A 15,703-nucleotide genomic window follows, 5' to 3' on the forward strand; every position below is an offset into this window, starting at 1 on the left:
TTCCAACCCTTTCTTGGCCCTTCACTGCCTCTCCCATCCCCACGACTCTTCTTCCATCCTTCCTCTGGGCCACAATACATGAAGTAATTTGAGAAAGATTTTGTTACAAGAGAACCACAGGTTTCACCTTCAAAACGAGGGCATGGACACCTCCTTATATAAATAGTGATTGTAAATAACAAATTACCAATGAATAAAACGCCTTCCAGGCTATGAACTGGCAATGTTATGCAACAATTCCCAAATGTGATAATGAAAGCAGCAATGATTAATCCTGACTACACGAAACCTTATCCATTCACTAAACATGAAATTCACTTCAGGAAACCAACCAACCAATAACTCAGATTTGCCTCAATCACAATAAGGCAAATTCTTGCCACGAAACCTTTGACATTTTCTGCTAAGAGAGGAAGGTGAACAAAGTTAGTTGAATAAAGTGAAGGTGAAATTCTATGCAATATAGAAGCTTCTGGCTATATTACTGACTTATTACTGTTACGACAAAGACGGGAGGAGTGCACTGTTTCTCGTTCCACTTCTCCACAGATCACAACATATATTTAAATGTTCACCCAGTTACCGATATGGTCAATCATTGACTCTACTCATTATCCCAGAATGAAACACACCAACCAAGGCAGAGATGTTTCCAGCTTTGAATAAAACTTCAAAAGAGGCGCAGCGCACGCATGATGTGCGCTGCAGAGCCACTGCGATATTTCACGTGGTGGCTCATTAACATGGAGGGGGCGGAACACCCACCCCTGCTGTCCGGTGCCGCTGCGACTTTTATAGGGCTCCAAGCCGTTCAGTGAGAATCACATTTTTAAAGGTCCCGCTGTCAAAAAAAAAAATTGACTGCACTTTGAATCCTCTCTTCCAACGCCTATGAGCAATATGCAAACTGCCTTCTCGTTACAAAAAAAAAGTTCAGATGTCCTACCTACCCCACCTCAACCTTCACTAAAAAGTTGACCCTCAATCCCTTTGCACCATTGCCGCAACTGACGGGAACAGTTTTCCCCTCTCCCTCTGCAGAAAACTTCACTCATCTCCCCCCCCTCCCCACCAGTGTTATGCCCCTCCGAACAGAGATCTGAAGGCACGGGAGTTCTGGCAATCAGCCAAAATATCAGTGTGGGGTGGCTGTCACTACAAGGTAAGTCATTAGTCATTCATTAAAATTTATTAATATTTTAAATTAAGTCACCATCACTGTGAGGTTGGGGGTAGGGGGGCTGCCGTGAGGCCTTGCCGCCGTCAGTAAAATGGAGTGGGGCCTCCCCAGCCTTGAGGCACATGGCGGGCCTCTCCCAGAGGTATTTTCTGGGGATCCCCCACCGACATCGGGGGTAAGGGGGCTGGTAAAATTCTCACATACACACACAAACCGAAGAATAAAGATTTTCTCTTCAGAGCTCTATTAAAAATACAGAAAAAGGAATACTTAAGACCAAATATTTGTTAATTCTTGAAGGTAAAAGAGATACAGAAAGATGTCAGATGTCTTTTTTTTTTTAAGTTTGGCATCCCAACCCTGCATCGACAGCTGGGATCTTTCTCTGGAGCCATTTGTTCAGGTGGTGAAGATTTACCTAGCCTGCTCCTCCACCATCTCAGGGGAAATGCAGCAACTGGGGTTTCAGGCATGCCGTTCAGGAGGAATGCAACATCAACTTCTCTATTTCTTACACTCGCTTCTAAGAGCTTCTCAAAGGGTTAGAAAAACTGGCAGGCTTTTCAAAGAGATGGAACAGGGCGAGCTGGGGTTTTGTCCTTCAGGTTGATGTTTAAAACTCCAACTGACTGTCCAAAACAAAACCAAAGACAACCTCAAGAGTTAAGCTTCCTGACCCCAATAAATCTTGACCTTTCACTTTTGTCTTCTCCAAGTCAAAAAAACCCTGCTGGGTAATTATATAAAGACAGGCGACTTCCAGTAAGGGCTGTTTATAAACCAAGTCCAAAAGACCTTACGATTATTTTTTTTTGGAAAAATAACAAAGTCCAGCATCTGTAGAATCCTTTTTTCAGTTTTCACAGAATACAGTGCAGAAGAGGCCCCTTGGCCCATTGAATCTGCACCGATGCATTAAAGACACTTGACCTGTCTACCTAATCCCATTTGCCAGCACTTGGCCCATAGCCTTGAATGTTATGACGTGCCAACTGCTCATCCAGGTACTTTTTAAAAGGATGTGAGGCAACCCGCCTCTACCACCCTCCCAGGCAGTGCATTCCAAACCATCACCACTCTCTGGGTAAAAAAGTTCTTCCTCAAATCCCCCTTAAACCTCCCGCCCCTCACCTTGAACTTGTGACCCCTCGTAACTGACACTTCAACTAAGGGAAACAGCTGCTCCCTATCCACCTTGTCCATGCCCCTCATAATCTTGTACACCTGGATCAGGTCACCCCTCAGTCTTCTCTGCTCCAGCGAAAACAACCCAAGCCTATCCAACCTCTCTTCATAGCTTAAATGTTCCATCCCAGGCAACATCCTGGTGAATCGCCTCTGCACCCTCCCCAGTGCAATCACATCCTTCCTATAATGTGGCGACCAGAATTGCACACAGTACTCCAGCTGTGGCCTTACCAAAGTTCAATATAACTCCAACATGACCTCCCTGCTTTTGTAATCTATGCCTCGATTGATAAAGGCAAGTGTCCCATATGCCTTTTTCACCACCCTATTAACCTGCCCGTCCGCCATCAGAGATCTATGGACAAACACACCAAGGTCCCTTTGTTCCTCAGAACTTCCCAGTGTCAGGCCATTCATTGAATACTTCCATGTCACATTACTCCTTCCAAAGTGCATCACCTCTCACTTTTCAGGGTTAAATTCCATCTGCCACTTTTCTGCCCATTTGACCATCCCGTCTATATCTTCCTGTACCCCAAGACACGCAACCTCACTGTTAACCACTCGACCAATCTGTCATCCGCGAACTTACTGATCCTACCCCCCCCACATAGTCATCTATGTCGTTTATATAAATGACGAACAATAGGGGACCCAGCACAGATCCCTGTGGTACGCCACTGGACACTGGCTTCCAGTCACTAAAACAGCCGTCTGTCATCACACTCTGTCTCCTACAGCTAAGCCAATATTGAATCCACCTTATCAAGTTACCCTGTATCCCATGTGCATTTACTTTCTTGACAAGTCTCCCATGTGGGACCTTGTCAAAGGCTTTGCTGAAATCCATGTAAACTACATCAACTGCACTACCCTCATCTACACACCTGGTCACATGCTCAAAAAATTCAATCAAATTTGTTAGGCATGACCTCCCTCTGACAAAGCCCTGCTGACTATTCCCAATCAAAATTTTGCCTCTCCAAGTGGAGATAGATTCTCTCCTTCAGCATTTTCTCCAATAGTTTCCCTACCACTGAAGTGAGACTCACTGGTCTGTAGTTCCCTGGCTTATCTCTAAAACCTCTCTTCAATAGTGGGACATTAGCTGTTCTCCAGTCCTCTGGCACCTCCCCCGTGGCCAGAGAGGAATTAAAAATTTGGGTCAGAGCCCCTGCAATCTCCACCGTCACCTCATATCCTGGGACACAAATCGTCCGGACCTGGAGATTTGTCCACTTTTAAGCCTTCCAAAACCTCCAATACCTTGTCACTCCCTATGACAATTTGCTCAAGAACCTCACAGTCTCTCTCCGAGTTCCATATCTACACCCTCGTTCTCTTGGGTGAAGACAGATGTGAAGTATTTGTTCAACACCCTACCAATGTCCTCTGGCTTCACGCACAGATTTCCCCCTTGGTCCCGAATGGGTCCTACTCTTACCCTGGTTATCCTCTTCCCATTGATATACTTATAGAATATCTTGGGATTTCCCCTACTTTTACCAGCCAGAGCTTTCTCATATCCCCTCTTTGCTCTCCTAATTGCTTTCTTAAGCTCCATCCTACACTTTCTGTACTCCACTAATGCTTCCATTGATTTGCTCTCCTTGTATTTGCTAAAAGTCTCTCTTTTCCTTCTCATCGTACCGTGAACTTTTCTGGTCACCCATGGTTCTCTGGGCTTGTTGCACCTACCTATCACCCTAGAGGGAATATGTTGGGCCTGTACCCTCCCCATTTCCTTTTTGAATGCCCCCCACTGCTCTTCTGTAGATTTTCCAACAAGTAACTCTTTCCAGTCTACCTTGGCCAGATCCTGCCTTATTTTTACTAAAATTCGCTCTCCCCCAATCCAAAACCTTTTTTTGCAACTTGTCTATTTCTTTCTCCATAACTAGCTTAAATTGTACCATGCTGTGGTCGCTATCACCAAAATGCTCCCCCACCAACACATCAACCACCTGTCCGGCTTCATTCCCCAGAATTAGGTCCAGCACTGCACCCTCCCTTGTTGGATCCTCCACATATTGAGCTAAAAAGTTCTCCTGTATATATTTTAAGAACTTCACTCCATCCAAGCCCTTAACACGATGACTATCCCAATTAATGTTGGGAAAGTTGAAATCACCTAATATAATTACCCTATTATTATTTTTACACAACTCTGCAAATTGCGCACATATTTCCTCCTCAATTTCCCGCTGACTATCTGGGGGTCTATAATAAACATCTAGCAATGTGGCTGTCCCTTTTTTATTCCTAAACTCTACCCATAAAGCTTCATTTGATGCCCCCTCCAAGATATCATCTCTCCTTACTGCAGTAACTGATTCCTTAACTAATATTGCAATGCCCCCTCCCCCCCTCCTCTGTTTCGCCTGAAGATTCTATATCCTGGATATTGAGCTGCCAATCCTGCCCCTCTCTCAACCATGTCTCCATGATGGCTACTATATCACAATTCCAAGTGTCAATCCTTGCCCTTAACTCATCCGTTTTACCTGTAATACTTCTGGCATTAAATTAGAGGCCAACCATCTTGGTCTTACTCCCTTGAAACTTACTTCCGCTGTATTCCCTCTGACTTGTTTGCTTTCCTGTGTTTAGCTGTGTCCCTATTCTGCTAGGAGTCTGCGTCCCCTCCCCCTGCCAAAATTAGTTTAAACTCCTTCCAACAGCACTAGCAAACCCGCCAGCAAGGATGTTAGCCCCCCTCTGGTTCAGATGTAGACCGTCCCGCTTGTACAGGTCCCACCTTCCCCAGAAACGGTCCCAGTGGTCCAGTAATCTAAAACCCTCCCTCCTGCACCAACTTTTAAGCCACACATTCATCTGTGCTATTCTCCTATTTCTATACTCGCTAGCATAAAAGAAAAGACCTCAAAATTTAACAATGGAAGTAATTCCATAACATTACCAACGTGCTTCTAATAAAAAGCTACAAAACTTTAAAGCATTCACCCTGGAGGTTTACACAAAACTAAAAGGTTGTTGAAATCACAAAATGGTGACTGTCATAAGTAATAGGATATTTCATGCAAATCATATCCTCAAATGAAACGGCATCTGTACAACTAGTTTATTATGGCAGTTTCCAAAAGCACATGACTAAATCTAATTTTCAAAGATAGGCATGGCATTTCAGGAATCTCTTCAACTTCAGGCTGCATTATCCTTTTGGCAAAGAACTCCTTCAGTAAATTTTCAGATATCCTATTGCAATACAATGTTATTTTAGAGTTCAGCACACAAACAAGAATGTGTTTGGAAATTATATTGGAGATTTTGGTAATAGTTGTATTACTGGAAGATTTGATCGCGCTGAACTCAAGTTAATTATTAATATTGGCAAGCAAGCTGAACAATGCCAATTTAGTCTTCTGCACATCATGAGACTCAAAATAAGCAAACAGTCTTAGGTGGATAAATCTTCTTCTTTGGCCTCCTTATCTCGAGAGACAATGGGTAAGCGCCTGGAGGTGGTCAGTGGTTTGTGGAGCAGCGCCTGGAGTGGCTATGAAGGCCAATTCTAGAGTGACAGGCTCTTCCACCGGTGCTGCAGAAAAATTTGTTTGTCGGGGCTGTTACACAGTTGGATAAATAACCCAAGTGAAAAAAGTGACCATGATATGCAACTACTAACCTGTGTATTAAATTGGTCAGTGGTTCGATGAGTTTCTTCCCCAGCCGTGGCTCAAGTGGGGTAAGGGCTCCGAACTAACAGAAAAGAAGGTGTTAACACAATATGACAAGCTCACTCTAGCTGTACATATAATCAGCATATAAACTGTCACTTAAAGTCAACAGACAATTTGAAAACTTAACGAAATCTTGTACTAAGTACTGTCTTGAGCATTTCAGTATTAAATAACACAAGGTTCTAACAGTCTAGTTGGTTCCATTTCCACAATAATACCCTCAATATCACCAATAGAACCAGGTCAAATGGCGGTGAACACAGTCCATAGATTATTGCATACAAGCCATTTTAAAATCTGGCAAATTAGGTTGCGATTGCTAAAGGAACTGAAGATTCAGCATAATTTCTTTGGAATTATTTTCCACTTGCTCTGCAGAATCAGATTTGCTGGTATTCCCTCCATTTACTGATAGTTTGATTGTTTAATGCCATCAGGAACCCTCTCGTTCAATAATTCTATCGTATTCATTTTTTGCCACAGGAGACCTTCCATGAGCTGCATAAAGAAGTTTTTACTGTAATATTCCTATATGACATACAGATTTCTCTGCATCACAGTTGTTGATTCTAGACCTCCCTACATATCCCCCAGAATAAATTATTTGAATTACCATGTAATCAGTGTGACACCAACCTGGGTTTCAACCCAAAAAACCTATTTGCCACTGTGTACCTGCCCCCAACTTCACATTTTCATAATTGTTCATGCCAAATTCTGAGACCTTAGAGGAAAATATTTTCGTCAGCATGCTTACATTCCCCATCTTTAATTTCACAATCCTGGCAAACTAAGTCACACCTTATTGGGGGCAATGATTCTAATTATCCAAGTGAAAACCCTGCTTCAGTAAATTCCAATGTGAGAAAAACATTGACGTTCTCACAATCATAAATTACAGTTTTATCATCTCAAACTCATCTTTTAATGAACAGAAAATAATAAACTGCATAAAGTCATACACAATTTGTGCTTGGTAAGTAAAACCAAAGACACATGCCCTCTATATACTCTATCACAATCTAAAACCAGTCTTAAACTCACATCATTCCATCTTGTCTAGATTAACTAGATTTTGCATTTAATTAGCTTGCAGCACGTTAAACAGTTGAATGTTTTAGAAAAACTAAAAAAAAAGTTCAATGTTATAAAATTTAGTGAGCAAAAAACAATGTGTGACTTCTGACCTGCTCAATTGGTACCATAGTTCATTAGAATAAAATTATTTCTGCTACATTTAATTCAAATCCTTTTGCAAGTAGAAAACACAAAAATTAAACTGTATAATATAATGACTCATGTTAGCTCCAAGAGATTACATTTTATTGCATTGATTATACATTACATGGTGCAGTAACAAGCCAAATACAGGATTTGCAAACTATATTTACATTTCTCGTGTCAGAGCCACCATTTAACCACCAAAATGAAGATTAATGACCACGCAGCATTACAACAAACAAGTAGTCCCCCACATCCTATGGGAGAGCCTCTTTAGAGAAACTGGGCTGCAATTACTGACCTGTATTTTCCCTAATCTATTTCCTAAATATTTTACGAACAGATCATTGAAACTTACTAGTTTGATTATTTTAATGAGGACCCAGTTATTAGTTGATGATGTCATTAGCTTGAAGAACAATGGAGCAAGGGAAAGATAATTTTTCGGATTGCGTCGGGCAAGCTCACAGATAACATTCACAGCAGCAGACTGAACACCTGCAAGACAGACAGAGGTAATAATCTACATTGAATGACTATAGCAAGCAACTTGAATAGTGGTCAGGTCTGGTATCACCTTTAACCACTCCCTTGGAATATGTTGTTGTCCCTGTGTAAATTCGGTTTGAGATTCTGTGCAGTACTTGCAATTTTATTATAAAAGGGAATAAAATATCAGTTGAGACATTTAAAATATATAAACTAGTGAGAGATAAAGAAAATACCCCATAATTACTTCCATATGCCATTTAACACTTGGGACTACTACAAGCATTGCACAATTAGGGTAGTATGACAGATCAATGCAAATATCTCAAATTTTACCCACCTTAAGTAGATTGAAGTCAATTCTATGAAGTGCTGAACTAATAAATTAGAATGAATCTCTGCTTTAAATTAAGTTCCAAAGTTGGAACTAAACTTTCAATAGAATCATTCCTTAAGATACATAATTCAGCTTAGTCTTCTCTAGCATTTTACTTAAGTGACAGTTGATACAATAGTGTCGCAAAATACTATTACAGCAATTCCAAGTTCTACATACAGATGCACTGCTATGGATTTCTTCATCTGCACGGCTGGTGTCTAAAATATTGCTATATGATGACAAAGATGCTAAAATAATGTGTGCAATTTCATAGGCACAGTTTGGTATCGCATCTTGTGAAAAAGACAATTAACACACCAGAATCGGGATCCTCCAGCTTCTCTTTAAGGCGTGGGAAGGCAGGTCGCAGGGATTCTGGATATTTAAGGAACACCTTGTACATAATAAGCACAGCTTTCTTTCTGATGTAAGGCTTTGTATGAGACATCTGTGGACCAAAGTAGTGCATGCTGTTAGTGTACGAGTATAAGTACAGTGATCCAACAAGGAATTCCTCAAACGCTAAGTTTCAAATCCAAAACAACTCACCAGTGTCATAATGTCATTTGCCAAATCCCTGGCAAGATCTGGGGTAACAAAACATGATAAGCCAGTCAAAGCAACTCCAGTATCATACTGGTTTGGGCTGCTGAGGTCCTGTGTACACAGTAAAAACATTTCATCACAATTAATAGTAACGTGCGGGCAAATTAAAAAAAGTTACAATTTTATTTTGATTATTCACCACAACCTCCAATTCATATTCACTTCAAAACCCACATATCATCTCTTGACTGACCTTACGAATCTGATTAGTTGTCAACATGATTACATCAGTTCCTTCATAAAAACACTGAGAGGCAGCCAGATACCCTATTCTCTGCAAAGGAAAAACAGATGATCAAAAACAATCTGCAAAGATTTTAATATATTTCACAGCAGTATAAATCAGCATTTCTTTTAGTGATAATAAAAACAAAGTGCAGGAAATACTCAGCAGATCTGGCCATTCTGATGAAAGGTCATAGACCTGAAATGTTACCTCTGCTTCTCTCTCCACAGATGCTGCCAGACCTGCCGAGTATTTCCAACACTTACTGTTTTTATTTCAGATTTCCAGCATCGGCAGTATTTTGCTTTTATTTCTTTCAGTGATACCCATGCTTAAATCAATTAATTAATTTTTATGGCTTTTACCTGCTTAGATCTGTTTAGAAGAATACCAACTGAGAACATGAATTTCTTTCAAGAAACAAAACCAAGCTTAAATAGATAGAGTGAGAAGCAACTTACAGATCTAAATAAAGGCTGAGTAAGACTGCAACTTGTTGAAACCTTGCTAATACTGCTGACCAAAATGGTTTTAATTTGGAGAGTCAAAAAACTGCATAAACACAAATTTCCATCATTTTACATGCGCTGAAATAGTAGAGTTGAAAAATTCACTCAGTGCCTTAAAAATGAACCTAAGCTGCATTATCCAACTGGCGGGTAACCACAACAGACCCATGACCAACTGTGCTGAGACAGCAGCAATGTGGTTGCAGATACAAGTTGAGTTGAGATTGGGAGGTTAAATTGCCAGAAGGCAGCATAGTTTATAATCTGTTCAGAACCACGAATGCCAGCGAAACCCGAGCTTCTCAGGTATAAGTGGGAAAATATCCACTTAATTAAGGGTACTTGTCAGAACTTAGAAGTGCAAAGCAACATCTGCATCTTTACGGTCAATATTGAAAGCTAAGGCTACAAGTTTTAAAAATAGACCATATCTTGTAAAGATGGATCCCATTTCCACCAGGACTCAAAAAGCAGCCCCAAGACCCATTACACTATGCTGCCCACTGTTAAGCAGAAGAACCAGTACCACCCCATGACAGCATTTGCCAGAACCTGAAGCTCAATGTGACTGGGGTGCTTCTAACTTGTGCAATAGCAAGGTACTGTATTGAGATTTCAAACATACTGGCAGACCTCAGACTTGCTCATTGCGTCATATATGTTGCAACAGGAGGAATACATCCAATGTAATGCAAAATATATTATTCTATGGTATCACTGATATACTTGAAAAGTAAATAGCAAATGTTACATTGGATATGAGGACTAAAAGCAAATGAATATAAAAGCTAAAATCTCAGTTTCCATATTCTACAAAGTCAGAAATGAAGGGAGTGGTGATTTAGAATAAAATACACAAGTACCTCTTCACTTACATTGACCATAGGTGGAGTAAACTGGATGTAATACAGAATGTGCTATGACCAAGGGTTATTACAGAAATAACAGCAACAGGCTGTTCAGTTCATCAATACATATTAGTGTTTAACCTCTACATAAGCCATAATCCTAACACGCACCATCCCATCCACCAATCACCCCTGCGCTCGCTGACCTATGTTGAGCAATGCCTTCATGTTAAAATTCTCAATTTTCAAATCCCACGGCCTCACCCCTCACTATTTCTAACCTCCTCCAGCCCTTCGACACTTTAGTACTCATCCAATTCTGGCCTCTTGCGCATCCCAATTATAATTGCCCCACCACGGGCAGTTGTGTCTTCATTTGACTAGGACTTGAGCTCTCGAATTCCCTCCCTAAACTTCTCCATCTCTTTGCTCCTTTATGAGGCACTTTAAAACCTACCTCTTTGACCAAGCTTTTGGTCATCTGCCCCAATATCTCCTTATGTGGCCCAGTGTCAAATTTTGTTTGTTAATGCTCCTGTGAAACACCTTAGACTTATTACTATGTTAATGCAACTATATAAATACTAGTTGTTATTCCCATATCCCTTCATTTCTCTTTCCTTCAATTAACTACCTAAAAATAAACATTAACATATTCTCTATTACAATCATCATTAACTTTCCGCAGGAGGTAGGGCACTGAGCAAACTTGTTAGAATTTGCAAGTACTGGAGACTGGAGCATTCAGGTCAGGTACCAAAGGAAGGCTCTATGACCATAAGCAATGAAGAGTTTGATAGGACAAGGGAGGAAGCCCCAGAGCACTGGGATGAGGGAGCACTGCTTGCAAGTACAGTATTTAAACTGATTTTTGCACTTAAAACTGGTTTCTAGCCAGTGTCCAAGGTATCACAGAATCGTTACAGTGCAGAAGGCAGCCATTCAACCCATTGTGTCCACAAAGGCTCTCTGAAAAAGCAACTCCCTCAGTTCCATTCCCCTGCCTTCTCCCATAACACTGCACATTCTTCAATTTCTTATTAGTCCAATTCCCTTTTGAATTCTTCAACTGTACCTGCCTCCACCACGTTCTCAGGCAGTACATTCCAGACCTTAACCACTTGCTGCGTGGAAAAGTTTTTCCTCATCTGACTTTTGCTTCTCTTACCAAATACATTAAATCTGTGCCCTCTCGTTCTCGATCCTTTCACAAGTGGGAACAGTTTCTCTATATCTACTCTGTCCAGACCCCTCATGATTTTGACCTCTACCAAATCACCTCTCAGCCTTCTCTTTTCCAAGGAAAAGAGTCCTAACTTCTCCACTGTATCTTCATAACTGAAGTCCCTCATCCCTGGAACCACTCTCATCTTTTCTGTACTCCCCAGTTCCCTCACGTCTTTCCTAAAGTACGGTGCCCAGAACTAGACGCAATACTCCAGCTGAGGCCAAACTAGTGTCTTATGCACGTTCAACATAACTTCCTTGGCTCTTGTACTTTATGCCCCTATTAATGAAGCAGAGGATAGTGTATGCTTTATTAACCACTCTCTCAACCTGCCCTGCCACCTTCACAGACTCATGCACATATACACCTAGATCTCTCTGCTCCTGCACCCCTTTTAGAATTGTACCCTTTATTCTATATTGTCTCCATGTTCTGCCTACCAAAATGAATCACTTCACATTTCTCTGCATTGAACTTCATTTGCCACCTGTTGGCCCATTCCACCAACTTGTCTATGTCCTTTTGAAGTTCTAAACTATCCTCCTCACAGTTCACAATGCTTCCAAGTTTTCGATCATCTACAAACTTTGAAATTGTGCCCTGTACACCAAGGTCTAGGTCATTAATATATATCAGGAAAAGCAAGGGTCCCAACACTGATGCCTGGGGAACTCCACTACAAACCTTCCTCCAGTCCGAAAGACATCCATTAACCACTACTCTTTGTTTCCTGTCACTCAGCCAATTTTGTATCCATGCTGCTGCCGTCTCTTTTATTCCATGAGCTCCAAGTTTTCTCACAAGTCTGTTGTGTGGCACTGTATCAAATGCCTTTTGAAAAGTCCATGTACATCACATCAACAACATTGCCCTCATCAACCCTCTGTTACCTCCTCTAAAAACTCCAGCAAGTTAGTTAAACATGATTTTCCCTGAAGAAATCCACGCCGGCTTTCTTCAATTAACCCCCATTTGTCCATATGACAACGGATATCGTCCCGAATTATTTTTTCTAGAAGTTTTCCTACCACCGAAGTTAAACTGATTGGCCTGTAGTTGCTGGACTTATCTTTTCACCCTTTTTTGAACAAGGGTGTAACATTTGCAATTCTCCAGTCCAAGAGCACCATCCAAGAGTCTAAAGAAGCCTGAAAAATTATGGCCAGTGCCTCTGCGATTTCCACCCTCACTTCCCTCAGTATCCTTGGATGCATCTCATCTGGTCCTGGTGCAATATCCACTTTAAGTACAGACAGCCTATCTTATACTTCCTCTTTTATCAATTTTAAACTCCTCTAGTGTGACTTAACTCGTCTTTCAAAAGTGCCTGGGTTGCATCTTCTTCCTTAGTAAAGACTAATGCAAAGTATTCATTTAATACCTCAGCTATGCCCTCTGCCTCCTTGTGTTAATCCCCTTTCTGGTTCCACTCCTCCTTTTACCACCCTTTTACTATTTATATGCCTGTAGAAAACTTCGGGATTTCCTTTAATGCTGGCTGCCAGACTCTTTTCATGCTCTCATTTTGCTTCTCATTTGCTTTTTCACTTCCCCTCTGGACCTTCTATATTCAGCCTGGTTCTCAATAATATTTTCTACCTGGCATCTATCATAAGCACATTTTTTCTTCCTTATCTTAATCTCTACCTCTTTTGTCACCCAGGGAGCTCTGGATTTGTTTGTCCTACTTTTCCCCTTCAAGGGGACATACCTTGACTGTGCCCGAACTATCTCCTCTTTGAAGGTAGCCCATCATTTTCCTGCCAGCCTTTGACTGGATACGCGTTCAATTTATTCACCCCAGCTCTATTCTTAACCCACTGAAGTTGGCTTTCCCTCAATTAATTATTCCTTTTTCCTTTTCCATAATCAGCCGAAAACTTAGGATACAATGATCACTATCCCCTAAATGCTCTCCTACTTATACTTGATACACTTGGCCCACCTCATTCTCATGAAGTAGGTCTAGGAGCGCCTCTTTTCTCATTGTACTAGCAACATACTATTGTAGAAAATTTTCCTCAATACACTCTAGGAACTCTTGCCCCTCACTGCCCTTTACACTATTATCCCAGTCTATGTTTGGATAATTGAAGTCCCCCATAATAACTACCATATAATTTTTGCACCTCTAATTTCCTTGCAAATTTGTTTCCCCACATCCTTCCCACTAGCTGGTGATCTATAGACAACACCAAGCAATGTAACCGTACCTTTTTTGTTCCTTAGCTCTGACCAAATTGATTGTGTCCTCGGCCCCTCTGGGACATCCTTTTTCTCCAGCACTGCAGTGCTCTCCTTAATCAATATCGCCACCCCTCCCCCTTTTTTCCCTTCCCTATTTTTCCTGAACACCTTGTATCCAGGAATATTTAACACCCAGTCCTGCCCTTCTTTGAGCCAGGTCTCTGTTATAGCCACATGGCAATCTGCACCTATACCTCACCAGTCTTATTAGCCACACTCCATTAATTCACATACATGCATATTCACCCTGATTCAGACTTCATTACTTTCTCCCTTACTCTGACCCCACCGAATAACTTACTATTCTCTCCTCACGAGGTATCTATCTCCCCCAGTATTCTGGGCCCCTTGGTATTCCTCTCCAATACTTGTCCCCGGTTCCAACACACCTGACAAGTTACCAGTTTTGCTTCCCTCAGGTTCAGGTTCCCATCCCCCTGACAATTTAGTTTAAACCCTCCCCAGCAGCACTAGCAAATCTCCCTGCAAGGATATTCGTCCCAGTCCTGCTAAGATGCAACCAGTCTGTCTTGTACAGGTCCCACTTGCCCCAGAACCAGTCCCAATCTCTCAGAAATCTGATGCCCTCCCTCCTACACCAGTTCTCCAGCCAAGTGTTCAATGACTCAATTCTCCTATTCCTATGCTCACTTGCACATGGGACTGGGAGTAATGAGATTATGCTTTTGAGGTCCTACTTTTTAATCTTCCTAGCTCCATAAAAACCGCTTTCAGGACCTCATCCCCCTTCTTAGCTATGTCATTGGTACCAATGTGGACCTCGACCCCTGGCTGGTCACCCTCCCCCAGAAAAATGTCCTGCAACCGCCCCGTAACATCCTTGACCCCAGCACCAGAGAGGCAACACACCATCCTGCAGTCACGTTAACTGCCACAGAAACGCCTGTCTGCTCCCCTAACAAATTCCCTATCACTACTGCTCTTCCACTCTTCTTCCACCCCTCCTGTGCAGCTGAGCCACCTGTGGTGCCACAAACTTGGCTTTGACTGCACTCCTCACCAGCAACCAAAATGGAAAAACAATTAGCAAGTGAGATCATATCAGGGGACTGCTGCACTACCTGCCTGGTTCTCTTAAGACTGCCTGGCAGTCACCCATGCCATATCTGCCTACATGCTCCTAACCTGAGGTGTGACCAGCTCCCTAAAGGTGCTATCCACGTAGTCCTTCGTCTCGCGGATGCACAAAAATGACTCCAGCCGCTGCTCGAGTTCTGAAATCAGGAGCTCAAGCTTGTGCAGACAGTGACACTTCCTGCAGATGTGTTTGTCTAGGACACATGGCACGTCCATGACTTCCCACATGCCACAGGCTGTACATTTCACTCAGCAGAGAGGATGGGAGAAGGAAGATACAGCCGATGACCAGGAATGGATCGTTCCTGGGACTTGGCGTGGTGATTTATGGCAAGGAATAGCCAGACAAATTGGCAGATTCATATCAGGATGGCAAAAAGGGTAGACACGCATATTGCAATGGATCACATTCAGTCACTTGGTCTCAAAGTCACTCCATTCCCTTTTACTATCCCCAGCACCATTTTCTGCCGCTTCCCTCTCCACTGCATCATTGGGATTCCTGCTTTCTCATTCTTTTCCTGCTTGTCTGCTCTTATTCTTCTCCTTTACCTATGGGAATGAGGTTTGATCTGGGCGCAGCCACAGACCAGTTATCATTGACTATCTAGTCCTCGCTTTCTTTCTCACCTCCTTCCCTTGTCTTTCTCTCCCCTTTTTCAGTTTTCATCCTCCTCTGCTTTTCTCTCCCTCCTATTCTACTTCCCTCTATATTTTGGTCCTTTAAGGTTGTGGGAGGGTCTGGACTATAGGCCAACATTTGGAAGTCAGAGAGGATCCAGC

General features: G+C 42.1%; 1 protein-coding gene across 4 annotated transcripts in view; it reads right to left on the bottom strand.

Moving 5' to 3' along the window:
- The window catches only part of ap3d1 (adaptor related protein complex 3 subunit delta 1), a 124,757-nt gene that overhangs the window by 76,338 nt on the left and 32,716 nt on the right, over positions 1–15,703 (bottom strand). For all 4 annotated transcript variants that reach the window (XM_068016312.1, XM_068016311.1, XM_068016310.1 and 1 more), the window contains 5 exons: positions 8,958–9,038; positions 8,708–8,815; positions 8,477–8,606; positions 7,649–7,788; positions 6,015–6,088 (listed from right to left, as the gene is read on the bottom strand). In XM_068016312.1, coding sequence (XP_067872413.1) covers positions 6,015–6,088; positions 7,649–7,788; positions 8,477–8,606; positions 8,708–8,815; positions 8,958–9,038 — 533 coding nt within the window. The remainder of the gene's footprint in view (positions 1–6,014; positions 6,089–7,648; positions 7,789–8,476; positions 8,607–8,707; positions 8,816–8,957; positions 9,039–15,703) is intronic.

Source organism: Heterodontus francisci, chromosome 36, assembly GCF_036365525.1.
Source record: "Heterodontus francisci isolate sHetFra1 chromosome 36, sHetFra1.hap1, whole genome shotgun sequence".
Classification (NCBI taxonomy): Eukaryota; Metazoa; Chordata; class Chondrichthyes; order Heterodontiformes; family Heterodontidae; genus Heterodontus; species Heterodontus francisci.